Raw genomic sequence first — 26,982 nt, 5'->3', positions numbered from 1 at the left:
CTCACCAAACAGTTGAGGGCTTCTAGTTTGAAAGGTATTCTCAAGTGTGTGTCTCTGCTTCAGTGGGATGCTTTTTGAAGGTAAAGGGATGAAACCGGGTGGGAGGTTGGGAAAATCCAAATGCTTTGAACAAGTTGTAATGACAATGACCAGCGCTGACAAACGATGAATCCAGCCAACCAGAGAGCAGCATGTGTGCGTGTGGTCTTTGCAGGCCTCTCTATTCATTATTTTATAGAGGCAGTTTTCATGACAACAATGGTATGAAAGTTATATAACTTGATAATATTTGACCAAATCAGCTGTGTTGATTTAATTCCGTGGCATTACTGCACCAACACTTTTTTCTTATACGCATAACAATTGTGCTAACAACGGGAGATTGTTCTTCAATAATCATGTAAGATCGACATGTTTCTATTTTCCCATGCAGAGAAAACGAATGTGACAACTCGGTTCGAGAAGCGGAAGATGTATTACAGGGTCGGCCTCTGATTGGCTGTTTAACAGGCCTGTCAGCCCCGCCCCCACTGACCTTAATCCAGTGCGGTTGTCATTGCCGTATGTACACGAATCAGAGCAACGCAACCCTCTGTGGCTGCCTGCCTGATCATTGAGTGGGACTGTAATCCACGTTTGTGCGTGTCATTGTCCCCAGGTGGCGGAAAGTCAGCAGATAATCATCGGTAAGGGGGTGAGGGGTGTGTGTTGGAAATATGGTGTATGTAAAAGGTGACATATAAAAAGAATAATACAAAATAATTTAAAAAAAGACTGGCTGATTAATGACGTCTTGTACACAAGAGATTATGTTTTTCTGTCATGGTGAAAGTGATCAGAGCAATAAATAACAAAATAAAGTCAGTATGGCTAGAGTAGCGATAAAAAATATTCAACTAGATTCCGTCTGATCCAGGTCCAGTGGGTGCAGTTGCTCAGTGAAGTTGGCTGAGCTGGGTTGGGTGATTGGGGCCTCAGTTTGTGTGACTTTACGGGTCAGGTGTGCGTGAATCTGTGTGTATCTGTGTGTGTGTGTGTGTGTGTGTGTGTGTGTGTGTAGGGGGGGTAGTCATGAAAGAGACAGAAGGAGGAGTCTTTTATCTCGGGTCCAGCCCCTCGTCCCTTCTCTGCTATATTTTTCTTCAATTATTTCCACCCCCACCTCCCTTTGCGCGCACACATCCAACACTCGCTCACACAACAACAAGCACTCGTACACAAACACGCCCCTCAGTTCAGAGTTCAAGGTCCTTGGAGATTTGGGTGGCAACGTTCCGAAAAGCAAGCGGCGTCCCCCAGAGTCGCGTGTAGCGCACCCCGTTAGAAGTCTCGGAGGTGCCCGTGGAAAGGTGGCACACCTCGGCCTCGAAAGCCACGCGGCCCCCTGCCACGCCATGGATACAAGAGAGCAGAAAGGGGCCGGCATGGTGGACCTGGCAGCCACACCCGAGTGCCGCCTCTCGCAGGGCCAGAACCACCTCCGCAGGGTCCCGCCGCACACCGCCTCTCAGATCCCAGCCACGTCCGACGGCCCGGGGCTCGGACGCTTTTTGATACCAAGGTAGATGGCAACTAGGGAGGTCAAAAACACATTTTTTAGACATTGGGGGCATTCTACTAGTCTCATAAAAAAGAAAACATATATCTTTTAAGTGCTGTCCTGCAACAGGAACAAGAGCACTAACCTTGTGACCGCAAATCTCCTGATTCCCTCAGATTCATTTGTGACCCTGTGGGAGAAACAGGTAGAGTGAGAGGGAGTCCACCACTTGAGCCCTGTGAGCCTTCTGAATAGCAGCTCTCACATGAGATGGCAGTCAGCAGTGGGTATTAGGGCTGCACGATTAAGACCCAAATGATAATCACGATTATGTTTTAGCAATATTAAAATAATATATAATAATGGTCCCGATCACGATTATTCATTCATTGTTTTATTGCAATTTGACATAAATAAACAGAGCGCTGCTTTCACATCCATGCTGCGCATCATTCCTGCTATTATGTAAAGATGTTTCAGTGTGTTTACGTTTTGTCCGTCTGCTCGAAAATTAAGAGACTGGAAGTGTGTACCATTTCACACACCATAATGTGTCATCTTTGCCATAAAGCACCCTTTGGGTGTACAGCCAAAACATCTGGATCGACCCCCTGTTGGCTGGCTAACTATTATTTTCAGAAAAAGCCATGTTGATTTAATTGCAGAATGCCGAAATCCTGATGATCGCGATTGATATTGGATTAATTATGCAGCCCTGCTGGGTATCAAACGGTGAGACCAAGCAAGCATCAACAACAACAAGCATGTGTGTGTCCTCACCTGACTGGAATGCACGTTTCCGTTTCCTCACCAGCTTCAAACCATGCAGATATAAATGCAGTCCTTTGACTCCCAGTCACCTCTGTTCATGGCACTACGCATTCCCATCCATTCTCGCAAACAACACATGGAGTAACATGTAATGACTGTCAACCCATCGACCACAAATACTAAATGAAAACATAAAACACCATTTCTAAGGGTACAATTACACCCAGGATCACAAACGAATTGTTAAAGCCAGCCTATGCTGACAATGACACTGAAAACAACTGAAAGTTAAGAGACAAGAATCAAATGAATCTTCCTTGGCTGCAACCATGCTTGGAACCAAGTGTGTGGGACCATGACATGAAGATGATTAACAAAGGCATGCAGACAAGCAAGAATTCATAGATAGAGGTCTGAAGAAGTCAGGCAGACAAGATAGAAGCCAGAGACATGGGAACTTACTAACTGTTTTTGATCCTTGTGGCAGAGTACAACCCGAGACTGATTTGTTTGAGCCCTGGCGCTTGGACGGGTCAAGGTTGACCCTGATGCCATGACAGTGGGGGGAAAGCACAACAAGATAAAGATGGAGAAAAAGAGGGAAGAGCAGGGGGTGGGGTCGGGGAATAAGAGAGAATATAATTGAATCACAGGAGAGCAAGTGGTGGAAAAAGAGCGCAGCGCACAAGCCGATTGGTGGGGATAAAGCTGAGGTTTGATAAGATTAGACATGTGTGATTATGACGACTGGGAGGGAGAGGGGAGCGGAGGATAATCCAGGGCCACCGAAGGACTTGCCAAAAGGCCGGGGTGAATACAATATTCTGATAAGTGTGGATCCATATCCAGGGCTGTGCTCAAGCTTAAAGGCAGAACAATGCTATGTGATTTCATATCGTAGGTTTGATATTCTTGGTTTGTGATATAGGGGCTTCTGCAGACATATTTTACATTTGATACCTGATGACCCGATCTTTATATATTTATTTTCTTTGATTAAAAAACAAATCTTGGCATTAGATGTTTTAATGCTGTATTATAAACCGCTTGTGAGGTCCCGGGACAGAGGATGTTGTATGTGTACAGATTGTAAAGCCCTCTGAGGCAAATTTGTAATTTGTGATTCTGGGCTATACAAAATAAACTGAATTGAATTGAATTAGAGCATGTGTTTGCAAGGTCAGAATTATCTCTCTAATATCCATTTTATATTTCTTTGAAAAAATCTCCTTCAAACAACTGGATATGTTCTAGTTTTTCACTAAACGCTACATTTTACAAGATTAAATTTGAACACATCATAATGGCATTTGCCTAAAAATTATTCTTCATCAATAGGGCTTGAAGGCACACACATGAAACTCAATGGAACCTACGTATGTTAGCTATTATCGAGCCAAGCAGGGCCGTGCTGCCCACCGGCTGCTAACAGCTAACGTTGACTAGCTCTCTATAGCACAGATTTGTTGTGGCGTTATCAGGAATAAATAGGATAAACAAGAGTGTTTAACCGCCGGTGTGGAGAACTAGTTTGCACACGTGCAGTACCGATCAGACAGGATGTACGCATCGAGTAGCGAGTGACAGGTGTTGTTGTTTGTGTGTAGCGTTAATGAGCTAATAAATGATACAATAGCGTGATATCAGATCGGTGCACAGACTCACTCTCCAATACCCGATCCAGAATTTAAAGCTGTATTGAAGGCATTTAAAATACTGGCATCCAAAACAATTCTGATTAATTATTCCCTTTTTCATATGACCACAAAAAAACATTCGGGAACCACTAATAAGATAAAAGCTATGTGGAGTGGAGAGAGATAGGAAGAGTTGTAGCAACAACTACTACAACTTAATTTAAACCAAAACATTAATTAAAGTTAAACTTATGACATTTGCAGATCTGAATAGTTAGTAGAAATAACTCAGTGGTTAGTAGACATTTAAAAAAATATAGTGCTTTGCTGAGTTACATGAGAAGATCGATACCACCAATGTCTGTACTGTAAATATGAAGTTAGAACCAACATACTATTAGCTTAGTTTGGCACAAAGACTGGAGACAGGGGGAAATAGCAACAAAATGTATTGATGCTAAGCTATGCTAACAGTCTCCTGGCTGTAGCTTCATATCTAATGCACAAACTCTGAGCGTGGCATCCATCTTGTGGTACATAACACGCAGCATGCATCTACCTGCGAGTGAGTTTGGAGGTCAGCTTAGTGAAGAGGTTGGAGGTTGCCCTGGTGCGGGCGTGGGGCAGGGGGCTGGCGTCATGGTGGGACAAGGTAGGGGAAGTGGGTGGGGCTGAGTAGACCGGGGGCCCGCGGTCCCTCAGCTGCCCCCCGTGAAAGGTGCTGCGGATGGTGGAGCCTCGGGTCAGGCGGCACCGGTCCGAGGACGAGGTGCCCGCTCCGGCGCCAGAAATGCTGAGCGTGGAGGGAGATGCTTGCGGCACACGGTGGCCCAGGGAGCTGCAGAGTAGAAAAGGGAATGGTTGTGTCTTAAGCTAGCCCAGATATTGTTTTCTACCATTATTTGCTTTCCTAAAATGTATATACTAGGTTTAGATAAACTCCCCATTTCCATTTTCCACCAAATTTGGTATACCTCTGTACACCATTGCCTTTACACTATGTTGGCTTCTAGTCTATTTTCAGCTACAATAGCTGTATGATGGAAGAAATATGTCTAGTTTGGTCAGAAAGGTAGCGTTGGCAAGCTTCCAAGTTCTATTTTAGATTTTCATACAGCCTCCTCACAACAGAACCACTGAAAGTGCTACCTTTTTAAGTCAATTATTGATTTTTGTTATTGCTTAACGGATCCATGTGATGATGTGGCTCCATCAAATAGTTACCACTTTAATCTACCTATTAAAGATCTGCAATGCACCTGTTGTCTTTGCCGTTCTGCAGGAGAGAGTGCCTGTCAGCGCCAGAGCGATCAGTGCAGACATATGTATTCCTGCGTGTCATGGCGCTTCCAGGGATGTTATTCTACAGAGAGGAGAAAAAGGTAAGAGGCAGGTTATTCACTCACTTTAAAATTCAGTGGAACCAATTCCACTACCCACTGTTACAGCATCACATTCAGAACAAAAAAGGGACACCAGCAGCAAACGGTCATTTTCTTTGTTAAAGTGTGTTTTCTACTTCCAGGTTTACGCCTCATGTCTATCTATGATTTATTAATAATAATAATAATAATAATAATAATAATAATAATAATAATAATTAAAGCTGCGAGCAGCGATGAACGGGTCTTCGCTCATTCGTGCCAGTCGGGGGCGCCGGCGGGACGCCCACCCGCTCGGCCGAGAATGCAGGGCCGGCAGTCGTACGTTTTACCGTTTGTCGCAAACTAAAAACACATCTTTTTCGACTATACCTTGAATATAGTTCGGCAGCACTTAAAAGTCTCTTACTGATAGTAATATCCTCAGGCCGTGACTTGTAACATGCAGGACAAGTTTCTGGCAGATTCGAGCAAGTCCAGTTGACCTTTGAGAATGTGAACATATACATGCATCATGTGTCTCTACGTGAAGTGGAGACCATGTTGTGTAAATTTCATGTGAATCTGAAGCATTTTAGGCTTTTTTGTTTTGGCCAGTAGGGGGCGCAATGAGAATGTGAACATATACATGCATCATGTGTCTCTACGTGAAGTCTAGACCACGTCATGTAAATTAAAAGTAGAAAAGAAAGTGATGAAAAAATTAACCCTGGCCTGGATTTAAACACACGACTACCATTCCCAAGGCAGTTGCTTATACCTCTACACCACCAATCTGATGAAAAAGACTTGAGCAGTTTGCGTATATTAAGACATTATTGTCTAAAACTTGTCATTTAATTTTTTTAGTAGGTGTTCCTATGTGTCTCTACGTGAAGTCTAGACTACGTCATGTAAATTAAAGGTAAAAAAAAAAAGTGATGCAAAATTTAACCCTGGCCTGGATTTGAACACAGGTCCCCCATTCTCAAGGCAATTGCGTATCCCTCTACACCACCGATTTGCTGAAATATCTTGAGCCGCTCGTGTCTATACACATACAGATATAATTATATATATTGTGTCTATAAACATATAGTTTATATTTAGAACAAATATGTATTTAAAATTATATATATATATATATATATATATATATATATATATGTATGTATATTTTATATATATATTATATATATATATATATTCTGGTCTAAAACTTTTTAGTTGGTGTTCCTATGACAATTTTTAATGTTTCTTCTTGGAAATGTGTTCAGGCCTTGACTGGCATCACGTATGATTATTTTTGGAAGGATTGGTTTAGTTATAGCAACAGTCTATAGGATAAAACAACACAGATATTGGGATTTTATTTACATTTTTATTACGACAAGTGAGAAGCCGTGAAAACCCTGTTTTTTATAATCATCTTCAAGGCCTTTAGATCATCCTGTAAAGAAGATTGAAGTCGATCGGATCTTTTTTGTGGGAGATAACCTTAAATGTATAACGGTGAAAAGGGCCAAAAACGAGCGAAAAACGGCCAACTTCGGCGATTTATTGTAGCGCCCCCTAGTGTTCAAATCGCACAATATTTGTTTTACATGTTAAGGGATGCAATGTGCACATCGAGTGATTAGTCCCAATAGTGTTGACGCTATGAGCATTGAAAAACAAGACACGCCCCTAAGATGTTTATTGGGCCATAGATCCTTACCACAATAAGATATAAAAAAACGGTTGACATATTCTAGGTCATCTGGCTTCACTGATATGATTGATATCAATATTTATTGATTTGGCCCCAGTATGTAGTATAGGCGTTCAATTAGGTGTTTTTCACAAAATTCAAAATGGCGGAAAATCTAAGTAGGCTTTTTTGTAGAGCAGGTTGATATGGACATGTGTGAAAAATTTCAAGTCAATCGGACATTCTGGGTGAGGGGCGTCGCCAGTCAAACTTTGAGGGGCCGCTAGAGAGCAACTAAAAAACTAAAAATTGGACTCCTTTATCATAGGTGTATTTTCACCAAGCCTGACAAGCGTGCCAAATTTGGTTAGTTTTTAAAATTTCTAAGTACCCCCAATATGCACCCAATGTTCTAAAATAAAAAGCCGAATAATAATAATAATAATACCCCTAGCAATTTCAATAGGGTCCTCTCGGACTGACTTTGTCAGTCGCTCGGACCCTAATAATACATCGAATTTATATAGCGCTTTTCAAAACACACAAAGTAGCTTTAGAGTCTTCAAAATTAGGATCGGAGCCAGAGCCTTCAGTTACCAAGCTCCTCTTTTATGGAACCAGCTTCCACTTTCACTCCGGGAGGCAGACAGTCACCTCATTTAGGAGTAGACTTAAGACTTTCCTCTTTAATAGTGCTTATAGTTAGGGCTGAATCAGGTTTGCCCTGGTCCAGCCCCTAGATATGCTGCTATAGGCTTTTCGGCTGCTGGGGGATGTTTTTAGGATACACTGAGCACCTATCTCCTCTTCTCTCTTTACTTATGGATGAATTTACATCTCTCCATTGTACCTTACTAACTGTGCTTCCTCCCGGAGTCTTTGTAATTTCACGTCTCATTGGACCTGGCTGTGTCTGATGACTCCTGCCTGGTGAGCCGGCCTCCTGCCTTGGCCCGGCGGCATGGCCATGGACCCTGCTGATGCGCCCTTTCTTCTCTCTGCTTGAGGAGGACATCTGTCACTCACCGTGGTGGCGGTCATGTCTTTGCGGCGGTCTGGGATCTCAGACTTGTTGGGGTTGTTGGCACTGCTGACCATTGGGCTGGAGGGGGGGAGGCTATGGCTCCCCATCACGCTGCAACTGGTTTTACGTGAAGGCATTCGTCCCTCCCGCAGCTCGCGCTCACCCGTGTTAGTGGGGCTCCGTTTGGGGTGCATGACGGGCATGGAGGGCCCGCCTTTGTTGTGGAGGACAGCAGAGCACAGACACACAGAGACTCGTATAAGGAATATTCTGCATATAAACTCGAATGGGTTGTTCAGGATGTAAATTCCCTGCGTACAGCCAGTCACAGCTCTGCAAACTTAAAAAAGGGGTTCCAAAAGGGTTCTCAGTAGCATCTCCTGGGTGGGCTATCGATAAAACCTGTGGTAAATAAAAAGGTTTTCTAAGGTATCCTCTGGGTAGGCTCTAGTTGAAACCCTTGGAATATAAAAGGGTTCTCGGTAGCACCCCCTACGTGCATTCTAGATAACCCTTGGAATATAAAAGGGTTCTCGGTAGAAACCCCTATGAGCGTTCTAGATGTAATCCGTGGAATATAAATGGGTTCTAGGTAGCAACTCCTATGTACGTTCTAGATGAAACACTTGGAATACAAAAGGGTTCTTGGTAGAAACCCCTATGTGCGTTATAGATGTAACCCTTGGAATATAAAAGGGTTCTCGGTAGCAATCCCTATGAGCATTCTAGATGTAATCCGTGGACTATAAATGGGTGGAAAGGCTCTGGATAGAGCTTCCAGAGAGAGTTCATGGTGGACCCATTACACCATAGAACGGTGCTCATAGGGGCTTATGTGAAGAACCCTCTGAAAGGGTTCAAGGTGGAACCTTTATAAAAGGTCAGAGAAGTTAGAGAAGAGACTCACAGAAGTCGCTGTGTCGTCGCTGCCTGTGGTAGGTGGAGGCACTGCGCTGGGTCTTGCTATGTGAGGAGGAGGTGGAGGATGAAGAGGAGCCGGTGGCTGAGGAGTGCTTGTTGGTCCCGTTGGTGATGGGGCTGGGCCGTACCCTCGCCAGTGACAGGCTACTAGCTGTACGAGCCTCACTGCCCTCCTATAACGGCACAGTGATATTCGTGATACCAGATATTTCCTTGTTTCCTTTTCCAAGCTTTATTTACAACATGTTCTTTTAAGCAGCTAACACAGTAGAACAAAGCTGACGACAAAGAAAGAAAGAGTGGAGATACACTCCAGATTTCTGATTTAAGACAGATTTGGCAAATTAGTATGTATTTTATTATGACATTTAACGCATGAATTAAAAAAGTTACAATAATATGTCAATATTTTAAGTAGTAAAGAATTTAAAACATAATATATTTGGAACGGGTTCATAAACATATTGATATCTAGCTCTAGTGGTAAGTATAATAGTTTTGCATGTACAACTAGTGATTAACCTGGTATTCCAGTCCCTGCCAGTTGCTCTGGTTAGTAAGTCAGACAAATACTTTATATACATAAATAAATATTGGGGAGATCCATATAACTCACATCGCCTTTGCGGCCCAGTAGTAAGTAAGTGGCGGTGACTTCATTGTATTTCTGGTTGAGCAGAGCGTCCTTGATTTCCTCTGAAGTGAAGCCCATCCCCACCATCACCTCTGAGGAACACACAGCACCACATATGTATGGCCAGAGACGAGTGATAGAACACATCTTGCATCTCAACTACATCGACCAGGGTTGTTATGGTCTCTTAGCAGTAACAGCGGCCCAGATGACTCACCTATGCGAGCCGGATCGCTGAAGTCTTCAACAGGTTCTATGTGGGGCTTCAGGTCATCCTCTTCGTACCCTGAATTTATCCACTTGTCCTTCATGACTTGCTGTAGAAACAGAGACACAGAAAAAGCATCAATGTGTTTGAATTTCCCACAACACTAAGTTGCACCTCCTGTGCTTGTGTGTACTCACGTCTAGGGTGCAGCGTTTGGTAGGGTTGAGCACCAGGAATCGGCGAAGGATCCCCTCACAGTCTGTGGACATGTAGAAGGGCACGCGGTACTTTCCCCTCAGCACACGCTCCCTCAGCTCCTGTTGGCCAGAACCATCACATGTTAGACATACAGCTGTTAAAATTCAAACTCTTCAACCAGACCAGGAGGTAGCCTCCATTTCTAAAGTGTCTTAAAGCTTGCATCCTCTCAACTGACCACCAGGGGGCAACTCTTCCAGTTGTATAGAAGTCTATGAGAAAATGACTCTCCTTCTGTCTTGATTTATTCCTTCAGTAAACATTGTAAACATGAGTTTATGGTCTCAATCTCTAGTTTTAAGTCTTCTTCAATACAGCATGATGTTCATTTATTAAATGATGGTCCATTTAGAGTCAGATAGACCATAAAGCAGGGGATGCTTCAGGGTGGGTTTACTATGATTGACAGGTCTCAATCAGAGCTGTATACGACGTCTCTACATAACTCCTGCCCATTCCAAATATGGTCACTTCCATTCATTGGTTCCGAAAACAACAACATGGCAACGGCCGCAATCCAAGATGGTGACGGCGAAGTTGCCGAATGCAAGGCTTCAAAACGGTGGTCCACAAACCAACAGGGGACATTCTTATATACAGTCTATGAACCAGATGCATCGATGCCTTTTTTCACAATTATGTGAGAAGATATGGTAAGAAGAGGTTATTTTTGTATTGGGCAATATGACAGTGACAGCACATTACATCACGACACACTAAACACCACGTTAAATTACAACATATCTCAAACAATTTATCCCATAAAACCAGTCAGAAGTTTCTGTTGCATTAAGGTCCCCAGGTCCCTCACTGCAGGCAGTACCGTCTCAGATATGAGACGGGTTAAATACATTTGTCTCTCGTCCGCTGGTGGAGCTCTAGGGGGCCATCCATTGACATCTGCTGGACTTTGGATCAAAATAAATATATATTTTTTTACTTTTAGCAGCAGGTTCTATTACACAATAACATTACAGCAGATGAAGACAGAGAATAATGCTTTAACACTATTAATCATCATCAGGGGGACATTAGGAGTAGAAATTAAATGGCCAATAATCTCTAGTCTAAATAACGTATTCTATACACATTAAAATAATACTGTATAGAGATAAGTATTCCGAGGAGAAATCATTTTTTAAAAACACTAACAAATAATCTTCTCTACTAATCAGGTTAGATCATTTGTTTCATTTGGTTTATTTATCCTGAACCTTTCTGAACGGTTCAAGGGGGAAAGTATGTTGAGGCTGCTGCCACGGTTCACCAACAATTCTGGTGAAATAAAACTATCAAGTCAGTGAACACCATGAAGCAACCACTAAACCACTAAAGAAGGAGAAGGAAGACTACGGTCCTGGCCCACATTAAAATCAGGATGCTATATCTAAACTTCCCACACTGAGCCACTACAGGCTTTATCGAACCAGCCCAAAGGGCATTCTATAAATCACTCTTCACAGTCAACTGAACTCATACCATGACCCAAGTCTAGAAAAGTGCACTCAGTAGCCCCTCTCCCCTCACACTAACTCCTTCCAAGCTCACTTACAGTCAAGATGGCGACGGAGATAAAAACAGGGTATTTATTCATCTCGTAACGTGCCTAACTTTAGCGGATCACAACATATCGCGTATGGAATTAACCTGCAGATGCTCAAACTTTTCTATGGATGTCAGTTTTTGAGCTGCAACAAAGGCCCAAAAAGACCTGAAACATGGTAAATGGACCGGTACTTGTAGAGTGCTTTTCTAGTCTTCCGACCACTCAAAGCACTTTCACACTACTTATCATTCACCCATTCACTCCCATTCCACTGATGGAAGGAGCTAAGGTGCCACCTGCCCATCAGGACTAACTAACAATCATACAACTTCCACACACCGTAGCCACAACTCCGGGAGCAATTTGGGGTTAAGTATCTTGCCCAAGGACTAAAAAGACACCCTTCAAACTACATGTTTGTATATATAGACGTGTATATATATATATATATATATATATATATATATATACATACATACATACATACATACATACATATCTATCCTACATATATACCATCCTGCACCCCACTTCCCCCCTCTGTGTTCACTTCCTGCACCCCACTTCCCCCCTCTGTGCTCACCTCCTGCACCCCACCCGCCTCCTCCTCCTCCCGTTGTTGCTCCTGGCCTCCCTCCTTGTCCCCTCCGCCCTCCTCGGTGTCTCTCTCCGTCGGGTTCTCCTTGGCACCGTCCTGTCCACCAGATGTCTTCTGAGGACAGGCTTTGCTCTGGTGTCCCTCCCTCCCTCCCTCCCACAACTAAGACATTTCATGTTGTCTGATGTTGCGAAACAGACATACACAAAATCATCCGTTCAAGACCTCGTTCCTGTCGTTGAGGACCATGAAACATTGTCTCCGGTGAGTCACCATGTGCCTCAAGAGCAGAGACCTGCACCCATAGGACAGCTTCCTCACCTGGGATATAACCCTCCCATACTTGGAAAGTTCTCCCACTATACTCTCATCCTTCACGAACGGCGGGACGTCACCTTAACTGCCGGTGTGTACAGAGGAGAGACGGGGACATGCGTGTCGAACACCACAATCCTGCTCTCCACCACCGTGTCGGTGAAGAAGAAAAATGACCACGGCTTTATTCATCCGCGCAGCGGACTTTACGCTGCCGTGGCCGACCAGCTCCCCCACTGCTAGACTGCAGTCCTCCACTGAACACAGGCGTGATCCTCACCCCGTGCTTCCTGGTTAGGTAGCGCAGCCCCATGCTAGCGCTTAGCACGCAGACATAAACACACACACACCACACCCACACACAACCCTGTGAACTCTACACCCCGCTACCCGCTCTCATACCCCACATTACCCGGTGAAGAAAATTAATATAGCCAATACCGCTCTCAACTAACACGCTCCCTACTCTCAGCACTCCTTCCACTCAGAGAGAGAGAGAGAGAGAGAGAGAGAGAGAGAGAGAGAGAGAGAGAGAGAGAGAGGAGAAACAATATCATCTTGACTAAATCAGGTAAACATTTAAATACATGTGAACCCATTATTGTTACCGTAACCCCTCTGAGAGAAACTCCCGGCCCTGGATGTAACCAGATCGACAGACTGTCCCTCCCTTCCATCCACTTGCCTTCAGGTTCTGCCCATCAAAGGGCAGCGAGCCGCTGACCAGCGTGTAGAGGATGACTCCGAGACTCCAGACGTCCACCTCGGGCCCATCATACTTCTTGCCCTGGAAAAGTTCGGGGGCAGCGTAGGGCGGCGAGCCGCAGAACGTGTCCAGCTTGTTGCCCAGCGTGAATTCGTTGCTGAAGCCAAAGTCGGCGATCTTGATGTTGGCGTCGGCGTCCAGTAGAAGGTTCTCCGCCTGAGTCGCACATATATTGACGTCGAAAAAAGGAGGAGGAGGCAGAAGGGATGGACAGCAGGAGGGAGAGAAGGTAGAAAAGGGACATAGAACAACACGTTGGGGGGGGGGGGAAATAGTGGGATGGGGTAGGAGAAAGAGGAATGAGAAAGGAGGAGAACACAAAAGAAAGAGCGCAAATGAGAGACTGATGGGGAAGGGGCGGGTGAAGGTGGAGCTTGCGTGTTGTCCAACAACATGGATACTGTACATGACTCACACTGTTAATATGTCACTCACTGTGTGTGTTTGGGGCTGTAATAATCTATTAGAACAGGCTCTGGCTGCCCCCTACCCTTCCCTGCTGCTCCACTCACAAGCGCCTCACCGTGCGATTAAGATGCTAAAAGACTCTTTTCACAGACACAGATTAAGACTAGTCCCAGATTATAACTTTCTGTTCAGTGTAATCTGTCAGTGGAAGAAATACCCACAGCCTTGGACAAGTCCTAATCCACCAGGTCTCTGACAAGCAGCCCCAAACACATCTTCATAGCCTCTCACCTTCAAATCTCTGTGGACAATGTTCTTGGTGTGGCAGTAGTGGACAGCGGAGACAATCTGTGAACACGACGAGACAGACAAATCTGAAGTACTACGACTGAATGGGAGAGTCGGTGCAATGCAAGAGGCAATGTATTCCTACCTGTCGAAATTTGGCTCTGGCTTCAACCTCCTTCATTCTCCCATGTGACACGAGGTAGTCAAACACTTCACCTATGAGCAGAGGAGACAGATCATATTGCTGATACACGCAATCAATTCCAATCACATCAATTCACTTTTTTATATTTATACGGTGCAAGTGGTGTCAAGGTGTCGACTTTATTGTCCAGGAGGAGAAATTAGTCTCGCGGTCACGGAAAAGAGAGGACACAGACATTGAAGAAGAGTTTGACATTTTGGGAAATACGCTTATTCACATACAGAAGACCATCACAGAGAAGAGTGATTGCATTCTCATAACCGTGGGTTCAATGTGAAGCTGGTCTTATCTTAGCTTAGAAAGATAGGAAACAGGGGGGAAACGGCTAGCCTGGCTAGGCTAACAGAATATAACAAAATCCACCCTCCAATCTTGTTACATTAAAGTGGCTTTGGATGAAGGAAATAACACAATCTTCCTCTTAAACATGAATAAGCTGAATTCACAAGCAATTAAGTGCACCCGTGCTTAATCCAATACCCTGAGGGGTTATGCGGCTAATATAGCTAACGGCTAATATGGCTAAAGTTAAGGTGCCATCCTGCTACGTTGATTTGAATGGGAATGTCCGTCCCTACTATTCTATTTCTATGACGTATGCATGACTGTAAACAGAAGATAGTGTATCATTTTTCAGCTTATACCAATTTGGCATCGGCTTCACATAAATATGACGTAGAAATACAACTTCTTAATGACCGAAAAGCTTTTCTGAGTGAAGAGAATGGACTGTAAATTAATACGGTGGGATTGCATTTTATATTTCACTTCATAAACTAGAATTATCATCTCTGCCAACGTCAAAAATATCACTACTTCATCATTTTAGCCTATTAAAATACAAGCTTTTATTTCCTCCTCATCGTAATTGTGTGTTTTTATGCAAATCCCCGCTACAGATGACTGAAACCAAAAGTAAAAGGAAATGGTTGATGATGATAATTAATATTAGAGTTCATTGGTTATAGGCCCTTTAGGAATGAACTAAAGTGAGCTGAACCGAGTAAAAACAAATATTATAAGATAAAACAGGTTGTTGTTGTCAAACTGCAAAATGAAATTTGAAAATGAAGATAGTTAATAAACCGCAATATATTGCAATGTCAGCATATGGCAATATCAGAAAATAGCAATAATATCGTATATCCTGATAATTTGGTATCGTGGGCCCTCTGGTGTTTCCCACCCCTAAATACAATTATGACAGACCCCCCCCCCCCTACATACCCCCACTCCTTTTCTGACCCTACCCATCCAGTATCATCACTCCCTTAGATGTTGTTTAACTATCACTGTGTTTGAGTGGATGCTAGAGTATTTGGGTTAACAGAGAGAACTGTTGTTGGATGTCATATTATGCATACTTAATATACTATTTATGAAGATAGATAGTTGTTTTAGCCATTCAGGCACCACTACAACTCCCGAATACATCCTTATGGTCATTTTTATCTTGAACTTAAAGCACTTTGGGCTTGACAGAAAGCCACATTTGAAACTGAGTCTGTGTCATTCTCCAAGGTCACAGTGAGCAAACGATACGGTTTTGGCCAGAACACAGACAATCGGGATTGGTGACAAAAAACCGCCACAAATAGAACCAGAGGAGGAGCATTGAATGCAATGTGCTGTCATCACTCCTGAAACTGTGTCTAAAGTCAGTTTTAACAGTAGCAGCATTACCGCATGGCGGCTGCTCAGTTATTTATGTTGTGGTTCCATACTCTATTACGTTTGGATATAGAACCGTACAGCACCGATGAGGTGGGAGTACACAGTCATCTAATGGTGACTGCATGGTCCCGCAGAGTGCCAGAGCATCATGAGTTTGGATGGGTAAAGAGTAAAAGAAAGTAAAATAAAAAACTAGTAATGTGGTGAATGCATCGATGCATATAGATACAAAAACTAAATTTTTGTTGATAACAGTTTGAAAAGACACTTAACAATAGTGAAATAATTTCACTTGATTTTCAAAAGATTAAATACTACTGAAACAGAAGGTCATATTTTGGCATCAACAGTATTCATCATTATGAACAGTGTAAGCTCTAATTTGTTATAATCCCCCTCAACTGCAGAGGATAAAGCTGTGTAACTTGTAAGAAATACTACCACATTTTTGACAAACATGCTCTCTCTTGTCTTCCCTGTAAATGTAAGGCCACAGCTTAGCTGAGCATAACGACTGGGGGAAACAGCTTGCACACAGACATTATTTTTCTCATCTAACTCTCTGCAAGGCCAATGAGCATATTTCCCAGTGGCGGCTGGCAAAAAGATGGCCACGGATCCTGGCCCCACCCACCTTTAACCCCCCCCCCCCCCCCCCCCCCCCCCCCCCAAAAAAAGGAGTATACAAAAAATAATAATATTAATTATATTTATAAATTATACAAATTGTCAACAATATTTGTTTTTTGGAGATATGGAATATACCCAGTAATATTTGTAAAATAGGATATTTGCGCGAAATATATGCTTTTCCTGCATGTCCTGCACGTCGTCTCCACCTGTCTGCGTTTCTCAGCTGCAGCTATGGCCGAATTGTTTTGGCCCAGAAGAGGCGGGTCTAAGAAGCAGTTTAGCCTATTACTGATTAAAGATATAAATGAGTGATATATAACTTAGCCAATCCGCGTCCTAAAATAGGTTCAGCTTTGGGCCAAAGTCATCTGGTCCAAAAGCTGCGCGATCTCGTCAGGCGCATTTTTTTTCTTCTTTTTTTAACAACATGAAACTGCCAGCACGAACGTGAGCACTTCTCTTCCAAGAAGACCCAACCCGGTAAAATCAACAGGGACAGATCCAGCATGAACAATTACAGGAGTAAGGGACATGAAGCACTTGTTGGAAGAATTAAGAAAACATGAGAACACCAGGACACACGTGGATAACTCTGTCAAGCAGCCATATTGGGCAAAGTGAACGCCACTGCCAGCTAGATGACGGACACAGTATTGAGGTGAAGAAACACAATGAGGAGGTGGATAAAAACACATTTGAACCCTAACAAGGTTTATAGTGGCATCTTAATATATAAATATATATATGTATGTATATATATATATATATATATATATATATATATATATATATATATATCCATCCATCCATCCATCCATTTTCAATACCGCTTATCCTCATTAGGGTCGCGGGGGCGCTGGAGCCTATCCCAGCTGACATAGGGCGAAGGCAGGGGACACCCTGGACAGGCCGCCAGTCCATCAAGGATATATATATATACACATACATATATATGTGATTTATATTATACGCTATTTATACATTATAATATATTTATATGTATATTGTATATTTACATTAGATGGTATTTATATATCATATTATACAGAATATCATTATATGATTTTATATATATATATATATATATATATATGATTAAGATGTCCTTATTATATCAGTGTTGGAAAAATATTAAATATTTAACTACAAAGTAGAAATGCGTGTTTGATACTTTTTTTGCATTGAATCATACTGGGATGTTTGCTGAAATTGATTGGATGGCCCTACCAGAAAACAATTCCACCAGCCGCCACTGGTATTTCCTGTATCTGAGAGTTCCCACTCGGACAAGCCGTAGTTCCACCAGACCTGTGACCTTCTGCATCCTTTGCACACATAGTATGTAGGCCCGATGTACTCACCTCCACTGGCGTACTCCATGATCAGGTAAAGGGTCTTATCCGTCTCGATCACCTCGAACAGTTGCACTGGCCCAAAACAGAAGCAGAAGCATTCAAATCATATAGATATCAACAAATCCTGCTCCCGTCATAAATAACAGCACAGCAGTCTGCCTTTCTGTCTTAATACCAATAACCTGCCATAATACTGTGTTTATTATTATTTTTTATCCATATGGCATTTCAGCTTTACGCAATCCAACCTGGTGACCTCCATGTGAGACATGAGATGTCACTCGCTACAGTTCAGTCAACGAACGCAAAGCTTTACACTTCCGTCTGGGCACACACACACACACACACACACACACACACACACACACACACACACACACACACACACACACACACACACACACACACACACACACACACACACACACACACACACACACACACACACACACACACACACACACACACACACACACACACACACACACACGCCTTACCTATGTTTGGGTGATTTAAGCCTTTCATTATTCGTACCTCCCGAAAGAGCTGGGAAGAAGAAAACTGAATTTTAATGCCTTGCTGATATTAGACATGATAGACCTGGTGTGTTCAACACTGGTTCTCCACGTTGCCGTGAATCTGTGCTTTAGTGTGGAGCAACGAGGGGCAAGAGAAGCATTGGCATTGCCATTGATGCCCATGTCTTCAGGTCCCAGGTCAGGCTGATTAATACAAATGAGAACGGCATATTTTTCTCATTTTAAGAGGACGGTGATTAATTCCAACAGCTGAAAAACACTCATGATGATTCCTATGTTTGTTCTTCTTGTAAACATCCTAATGTGAGATGTGGATAATGTCAGCAAATGTTCGAGGCCAAAGACCAATCCGTGCGTTGAATCTCCCTGGAATGAGTTGATGAGATTCAGGAGTGATAAGCCCCTTGTCAGAGGAGCGGCGGCTCACCTGGACGGTGCAAGCTGACACTAATGTCTTGTGAATCCTGCCAGTCCATTCCCTTTACTGTCAATGGGCACACTGGACACCTGGGTGTGGAGGGTCACAGTGTAACCAATAGATATCGCAATGAAACTTCCCCAGTTAATTTATGGAATTAAGGCAATATATTTAAATTACAACTTTGGAGAAAGTGTCTGTTTAGATATGCAAAAGAGGCATTATCTAATAGTAACTTTTGGTGAATTTAGGAGAAATTTACAGTCGCAAATAGACAAAGTAGTTTAAAAAAAACACCTAAATTTGAATTTAGGATATTTTCTCTCTACTTGTCTTAAAGAAGACACGATTTGGAAGCTAAATAGCCCCAAATTTGGCCTTTTGAGCAGCTGCAGAATAATCTTTGGAGGAAGATTCACATATTGTAACAATAGCTATCAGCATCAGGGGACATCACAGTGTGTTTCCAGGTGTTTGGGAGGAATGCTACAATGCATTTATGAAAAAAGTTGCATCTCGCCTTCCAGATGAGGTTGTGCATAGTCTGAGGAAGTGATGTCACGAGTTGGGTCTGAAGACTACAAGTTTGAACAGATTCTCTGCTCCAGGCTACATTAACTGCTGCTACCCCACACCATGCCTGAATCTACTCCCAAACCTCTAGTGGGCGAGTTGCATTGTGGGTAATGTAGGGGCCAGGTTTTAACAAGACGAAGGTGGGTAGTAAAAAAAGATGATGCCTTGATGATACATTTTTGCTGCATTGATTCTGATTCTTTCTTGATTAACCGTCCATCATGAGTCTGACAGCATTGTAGGAATGATCATCACAATGGAAAGCAACTGTTTTAATACACCACTTCATAGATTAAATGTCTGTTAAAAAAATGAGCCCTGGGCTGTGGTTGTGTGTCATATAGTCTTTATAGCACACGAATGTGAGATCAATTCAGTTGCTGAAATCAAACGAAGAACCCCGAAGAGATCGGGGGGATGGGGGAGGTGGACCAGGACAAGCACACACATTATACTTTTTGTCTTAAAAATAACACCATCACTTGCCGTCTCTGATATTCATCCAAATGAGAATTTGCGAGGGTGACGACAACCAACAAAGCCCCCTCGCCAACAACAACAACAACAACAACACCAAATGGGATGAATCTGCAGCCTTAAAGTTCTCCTCTCCATTCGATCACTTCTCCCTGTGGTGTGATATGCCTCCTCTGGGGGACAGATTTGAGCCAGCTCCCTTGGTTTCATGTCTACAACAAAAAGGCCATCGCTGAAAACCAGTGACTGTCCTCCATATCGTCAACTCCACCAACCAGGGTAAAAATTATGTTTTTTTTCTATCCTCTTTTCTCACCTCACCTCACCCCCCTCCTGTTTTCCCTCCATCCTCCTCCTTCATTCAATTCATCTCCGGCAGTCTTCTTCTCAAGCGGCGACCCCAACGCCACTGTTGCCATAGGGACCCAGGTATTAAGACCAGGCTCTTTCCCCAGCTTCTCCAGCTGTGTTCAGATGGAATCTTGGGATACGTAGTGCTGAAGCGTCTCATCATCCAGACGTCCCATTAATCCCAGCCCGCCCCCCCGTGCTCGTCACAGCGGGCACTGAGCGGTCAGATCTGTCAAAACAATAAACAATCCCCAGGCAACATGTTCGGTCATCGCTAATGACCGCAAAAAAATAGCAATGCTGCGATAAAGCTGACAAAGGCTGCTGGCGTCAATTAACAATATAAACTAATTGTGATCAAATGTAAGTATTAAATAGATATATTGTTTCTCAATGACATGCTTGGTGTCCTCCAACATCAGAGGCCAAGATACAGCTCTCCTCCTATAACCTGCTATTTTGTCTTCACAGATGTTAACGTTTGTATTTCACTTCCCTCTTCCTTTCTTCCTTCCTACCCCTCTGTTATCCTCCTCTATACAATACAACTCCCTCTCTCCTTCTCCTCTCTACATACATTACCGTCCAGATTATGCTAATATTGGCTCTTTCATGTCTTCGGTGCTGAGGATTTTCTCGAGCCCACGGGTATGTAAAGAAGCCCCGCTATCATCACCGACCAATAGTGAGAGCAATCTCTCCAATCAGCGGGCGCCTCTCTCCTCTCCATTGTCTCTCGTGGCAGCCGGTACCCGGTCCAAAAAAAGAATTAAAAAGCACCAGGCAGGATAACATACAAATTGGGATTACAGTTGCTGCAGAGCATTTTATAATCTAGCAGGTATGGTATATGATATAAGTACCAGAAGTATGATGAGTCATCAAGATTACAGGAAGCCAGCGATCAAAGGGCCAACAGGGTGGTTCGGAAGAGAGAACTTTTATGCGCTAAAGCCTTGATCCTACTGTAACAACCCAATGTCACCGCTACCATTGCACTGATTGGAGAAAAGATTATTTACAACAACAAAGCCAAATGAAAATAAATCAAAATAATAAATAGGGAGGTATAAGGAGATAAGAGAGGGAATCACTTGTGGCTAAATGGGGGAGGCGCTCTGGCCCATATGCACATGTAAACACTAAGCATTATGGACAAATATGGGTTGATTGGGCTGTTTGTGCTCATATTCCCTCACTGCGAGATACTTCTTGACCTGACTCTGTGCGATCCAGATTAATGTGTTCTCGAGATAAACTGGAGATATACGGGTCTTTCACGTCAAGCCACGGCGCGTCCGGATATTGAACAGCCCCCCTGCTCCCGGCCCTCCTGCTCACGGTCCTCCTGCTCCCAGCCCTGCTGCTTCCGGCCCTCATGCTCCCGGTCCCCCTACTCCCGGCCCTCCTGCTCCCAGTCCTCATACTCCCGGTTCTCCTGCTCCCGGCCCTCCTGCTCCCGGCCCTCCTGCTCCTGGCCCCGCGGCTCCCGGCACTGCGGCTCCCTGGCCCTCCTGCTCCCTGTGTCTGAATCACGTGTGCCATCGCGGTTGTCCTTGATGAGTGGCGAAACCAAAGTGTCCTTTATTTTCCACCTCTGACCTTCACGCACAACAAACCTCCAGAGTCCACCTCACAGGCTCAACACTCAAATTTGCTGACCACAGCAGGAAAAAAAGAAGAAGAAATCAAAAGCCTTTCTTTGTGACAAACAGAGAAGGCTTTTCTGTAGACACGACGAAATGGCCAGCGAGCCTCAAACATCACAGACTGGAAAACGAATTAAGAACACAAACACACACACACACCGCTCTCAAGGCAGTGATTAGCCCCAGAGAGGAGAGATGATCTCCGGAGCAGAGGTCTCCTCTCAATCCCATCCAGTTCCTAGCACCTGCCAAACAACATCACATCCCATGAGCCCCCACATCCCACGAGCCCCCCCCCCACCCCCCCACCCTCCCACCCTCAACCCCCAACCCTCTCTGAGGAGGGAACAGCTGAGGATAAACCTGAACCTCTCCAAGTCCCTGACGGCGTGACATCTATTTCGTTGAATTTCATCAATGTGACCGAAACCTCTCCACATGCCGGATGCCTGGCTGCTGCCGATGAGGGCCGATCGTATGAGATGTGTGTTTCAGCTTCTGTACCTGAGGACACGAGGCACATGTTCCTCAATAAACACACCATCGCTATGGAGAGGGGGAAACTCACCTTTTGTAGGCTGGTTGGGTTCAACTGAGTTTTGTCAATGATTTTTATTGCAACCTGGAAGAGATGTCAAGCAAGATTTTGATGAGAAAAGTAAACAAACCACCATTACAATGTGCCTCCATTCATTCATTTTGATGTCATTACTAGCTCTCCCTATTGAACAATATACAGCCCTATCTCAGTGTAACACACATAACATCTATTTGTGCACCAGGGTCGATGGAGCAATCTTTTACATGGGCAAATACAATCAATCACTGTACTTAAGCTTTAAGTCTTGAGTAAATTATAATAACACATTTTGGGTTGCCACATTGTAAATTATTTCCAGTGTTGGTCTTTTTTTCTCGGTAATAATGCAGTTATACATTTTGATCAACCTATTAAGAAGAAGTGGTCATATCAGTCAAAGCATCCCAATGTTTTTTCTCAATGGTTTATGAGGGATCTATTAAGCTTCATTACTAGTATTATGAAGCAATTAGTGACAACATATAAACATGTGCCACCCTTGTGGATTGAAATCATTTGCCATAAATCAATCCACTAGCTTGATATTTGACTGAAAAAGCATTGTTGACCGGAGAAACTTTAAATAGAGTAGATTCCATTAAGAGGTCACATTTACATCTATAATATTTACTTCTTTAAATATATAGTGAAAACTGTGACGTTGCAGATTTAAAGGGGACATATCATTCTCATTCTCAGGTTCATACTCAGGGTTTCTACTAGAACATGTTTACCTGCTTTAATGTTGAAAAAACAAATGATTTTGCTCATACCACCTGTCTGAATATACCTGTGTTTACCCTCCGACTGAAAGTCTCTGTTTTAGCTGCCATCTCTTTGAGAAAGAACCCAGTCTGCTCTAATTGGCTTGTGAGAAAAATACGGTCCACCAGGAAGTTCTCAAGCTGTGGGTACAGATACATGATATGTCCCCCAATACTCGACCGAATCACATCTTCATGACACCAGCAACAGCTTTCCTAACCCCGCACTCATCATCCATCATCTCCTCCCTCCCTCCCAATACTGACCTCCTTGCCCGTCAGAATGTGGCGGGCCAGCTTGACCTTGGCAAAGTTTCCCTTGCCGATGGTCTTGAGCAGGCGGTAGTTGCCGATGTGCGGCTGCTCGTCGGAGCAAGAGGCGATGGAGTTCCTGCAGCGGGCGCCCAGCGATCGGCTGGACTGGCTGGTGGCCTTGTCGGAGCGGCTGGCCCCCAACGCCACATGCTGGAAGAAAAGAAAGTGTGGGGGCGAGGTTAAAAAGAGAGAAGGGGTGGTCACGCACTGTCCCGCCGGAAAACCTGAAGTCGCCCCGGAGCGCTCACAGCCCCCTCAGCTGCTGCTGCACGTTACCGCCTGGACTCTGGACCACAGCGCTCCGGAAGCTTGAGTCACGAACAACGCTCACAGAGGAAACCAAGCGGAAGACAAAGGGAGGACAACAACGTGCATTTACACGAACGGAGCCGGATGCATCGCAGTGTGAAGCAGATTCTTGTCATGTGACTAGGAAAGTACAGAGGGGAAATGATGATGATGGTGGTGGTGGTGGTGGTGTGGGGGGGTGGGGTGGGGGGTGGGGGGGTGCAGAGAAAAAGGAGACAGCCGATGAAAGGGTGGAGAAAGGGATGTACAGCAGGAATGAGGGAGCAGATGCCGGCACAGTGGTCCCTGGCCAGTCCCGGGCCTCGAGGCCTCACACTTCTACCCCACCCGTCCCTCATGTCATCTTGCTCTCAGCTCCACACACACAGACACACAAACACAACCACGCACACCCCACCTTCACTCCCTCCTCCCCTGTTCTCATGCTCCACCTTGAGCCAATTTGGACCCATGCCTCTCCAAATCTAAAGATGCCAGCGAGGGTGCTATCGGGCCTCACACCTAGCAACACAACACCCCCACCCCGGTCCATTCACTCATCTGTCACTGGCGTTTAATTGTGGAAGGGACGACAGCAAGAGCCAGAGATCCATTTTAAGTGGAAGGAAACGGCTCTGCGTTCCTAATCAATTGTGAACTCACACAGTGTAAACTCACACGCTTGTGCACATCCAGTCCCCCCCCTACACTCTCACAATCTACTGGCTTAACCATGCCTCTGTGCTGAGAGCTCTGCTAACAAACAGATGAGTGTGGGGGGGGGAGGGGGGGGACTTGGAGTCTTTGCCAGAAGTGTTTAGGGAAGAGAAATGCCATAATGCAACGCCAATCAGTCATGTCCCCATTTCGATGGAGGGTACATTCATAAGGAGTGTGCAGATAGAGCGATAGAGAGATAGACTCTGTCATATTCCGTCTGTCTCACATGAATAAATCCCCTTTGCCTCCGTCTTCATTAGAGGCCGCTACTGTTCTCCACTGTACTGAATGTATGGCGCTGTCTGACACCCACTGGCTCTGGGGTTGGGCGCTTTGTAGGATGCGCAGCAACGGACTGCACATCATTTTACGCAGTAATCCCCCTTCGCTTCATGCGAACAAACCCACATATTCTCCATACATTTATTGTGGCCTTCTACGCTCACATCCCACCCATCCAATTTCTGGTTAATGCACACGCGCGCACCGCACGCACGCACGCGCACACGCGCACACACACACACACACACACACACACACACACACACACACACACACACACACACACACACACACACACACACACACACACACACACACACACACACACACACACACACACACACACACACACACACACACACACACACACACACACACACACACACACACACACACACACACACACACAGGAGGCAGCAGCAGCAGCAGCAAGGAGTCTAATGTGACATCTCTTATAATAAGAGGTGACGGCTGGTTTTTCCGGCTTTCTGCGCATATCCACTGAGTGTTATCGGATGCGGGTGGACTCATTTCGGGCTGCTCCGCTCTCTCGCTGCGCAGACACTCAAGGTTAGCCCTTTATAATAAAAGAGCCTGTTCTGCTTAAAAATGTACATCCAATATCACCTGATTTCCAATATCTTGCACCCAATGAGGAACACATAGCTGCATCCATCCATGCCCCCCCTTCGCCTACACTGTGTGAACAAACCCAGTGAATGAATGCCAAAGGCCACATATATAATAGGAGATTTTTTTTTTGTCTCTTTTTTGCAGGGATGCACGGTTTATCCTTTGCATGCACACAAACACAGAGACTATAGGCTGCAATTGCACTTACATGGTCTCCAGTACTCCTGTCGTTCCCAGACGGTAATGCAGACCGAGAGGACATGTTGTTTTACTCTCTCCCCTCTTTCCCTGAGTGAGAATCGCGGTGCGCTCGCGCGGATGCTGTTCACGGGGCTCCGAACGGACACAATAACATCCGCAGACGCGACCCCGACTCAATCTGCCTCTTCTCCAGTCGACCGAGCCGCGGTCGAGAGGAGACCTCTGCCTGTCATGGCAGCGACGAATATCTGGAGGAGAGAGGGGGGTGGTGGCGGTGGCGGGGGGATGTTGGGGGGGGGGGGAGTCCTCTCAATCAAGCTGCATTTTTTTTCCACCATGCACTTTGCAAAAAAAAGAAAAAAGAATAGAAAATACACCGAACACGGCCGGATCACCGATGCAGCAAATGCAATGCAATGCGAGTCCCGAGCATCGGGTGAGGCGCTTAAAATGCGGCGGTGTTTGGCCGGAGCCCAGCGTCTCTGAGGCGACTTTCCACCCCCAGCCTCATTTCGCCACGCAAAACAAACACGGCTCCTGCTGGATGGTTGGCATCTTCCTCCGTCGGTGCCACTGTCCGGTACGGTCGTTCACGTCCAACCCTTACGACGCCAAAGTGCAGCACGCTCCCCCTTTTTTGCAGCGAGCTCGCAGGAAAGCACTGTTCGCGGTGGGTGTGTGTGGTGGGGCTGGGGGGGTTGGGTGGGGGAGGCCGGAATGTTCAGAAATCGGTGTTCCTGGTCGGTGAGATGCGCACCGCTGTCAAGTCAAGGAGAATGCACCGAGTAGGCAGTTCCGGTCTCTGGCTTTCAACGTAAAGACATTTATGAATCGACAAGAATTCATTGGAACATCCATATTTTGAGTCTTCCTCCATGAAGATGTGCAGCTAGAATTCCATGATATGACAGGTGGTTCTGTTTTATTGTGAGGGTATACACTAAAACACCTCTCCTGATTACAAATAAATACATCTCACATTAAGTCTCAACTTTCAAATTTCAGACATACAGCTCCATCAACAGAAGCCAAATAAGACAAATGGACAAAAGTAGGAGGAGGAAAATAACAGATGACCCTGAAAATCACTCTATAAAGTGAATTGAATGATGCTGATTAGTGTGTCTGAGCTCCTCAAGTATGACCACATGGCAACTGAGTCCACTTAGGACCAGGCTACATCATAATAAACTTCTATATATATACATACATTTTATGTTATATTATTATGTTGCTGTTGTTGCATTTAAACAAAGAAAATACTACATTTTAAGATCCAAGCTGTTAAATAAAAATAAAAAACGTCCACAATAAATACATCACATACCTAAACATTACATAAAAGCTATATTGAATA

General features: G+C 44.5%; 1 protein-coding gene across 1 annotated transcript; it reads right to left on the bottom strand.

Annotated features, from left to right (window-relative positions):
- Positions 1–1,507: 1,507 nt before the first annotated feature.
- Positions 1,508–25,868, bottom strand: mark4a (MAP/microtubule affinity-regulating kinase 4a). Its single transcript, XM_034550071.1, has 18 exons — positions 25,633–25,868; positions 23,454–23,651; positions 22,411–22,464; positions 18,330–18,378; positions 17,839–17,904; positions 14,111–14,181; positions 13,969–14,025; positions 13,189–13,425; positions 9,984–10,103; positions 9,796–9,895; positions 9,561–9,670; positions 8,931–9,117; positions 8,026–8,237; positions 5,208–5,311; positions 4,508–4,786; positions 2,774–2,856; positions 1,686–1,730; positions 1,508–1,572 (listed from the first exon to the last, which is right to left on the bottom strand). Exons 1-18 carry the CDS (start codon positions 25,684–25,686, stop codon positions 1,508–1,510), a joined length of 2,091 nt encoding a protein of 696 aa, XP_034405962.1. The 5' UTR covers positions 25,687–25,868.
- Positions 25,869–26,982: the final 1,114 nt, after the last annotated feature.

This window comes from Cyclopterus lumpus, chromosome 14 (assembly GCF_009769545.1).
Source record: "Cyclopterus lumpus isolate fCycLum1 chromosome 14, fCycLum1.pri, whole genome shotgun sequence".
In the NCBI taxonomy this organism is placed as follows: Eukaryota; Metazoa; Chordata; class Actinopteri; order Perciformes; family Cyclopteridae; genus Cyclopterus; species Cyclopterus lumpus.
Note: the sequence above shows the minus strand (reverse complement) of the source record. Positions and strands in the feature narration are given on the sequence as shown.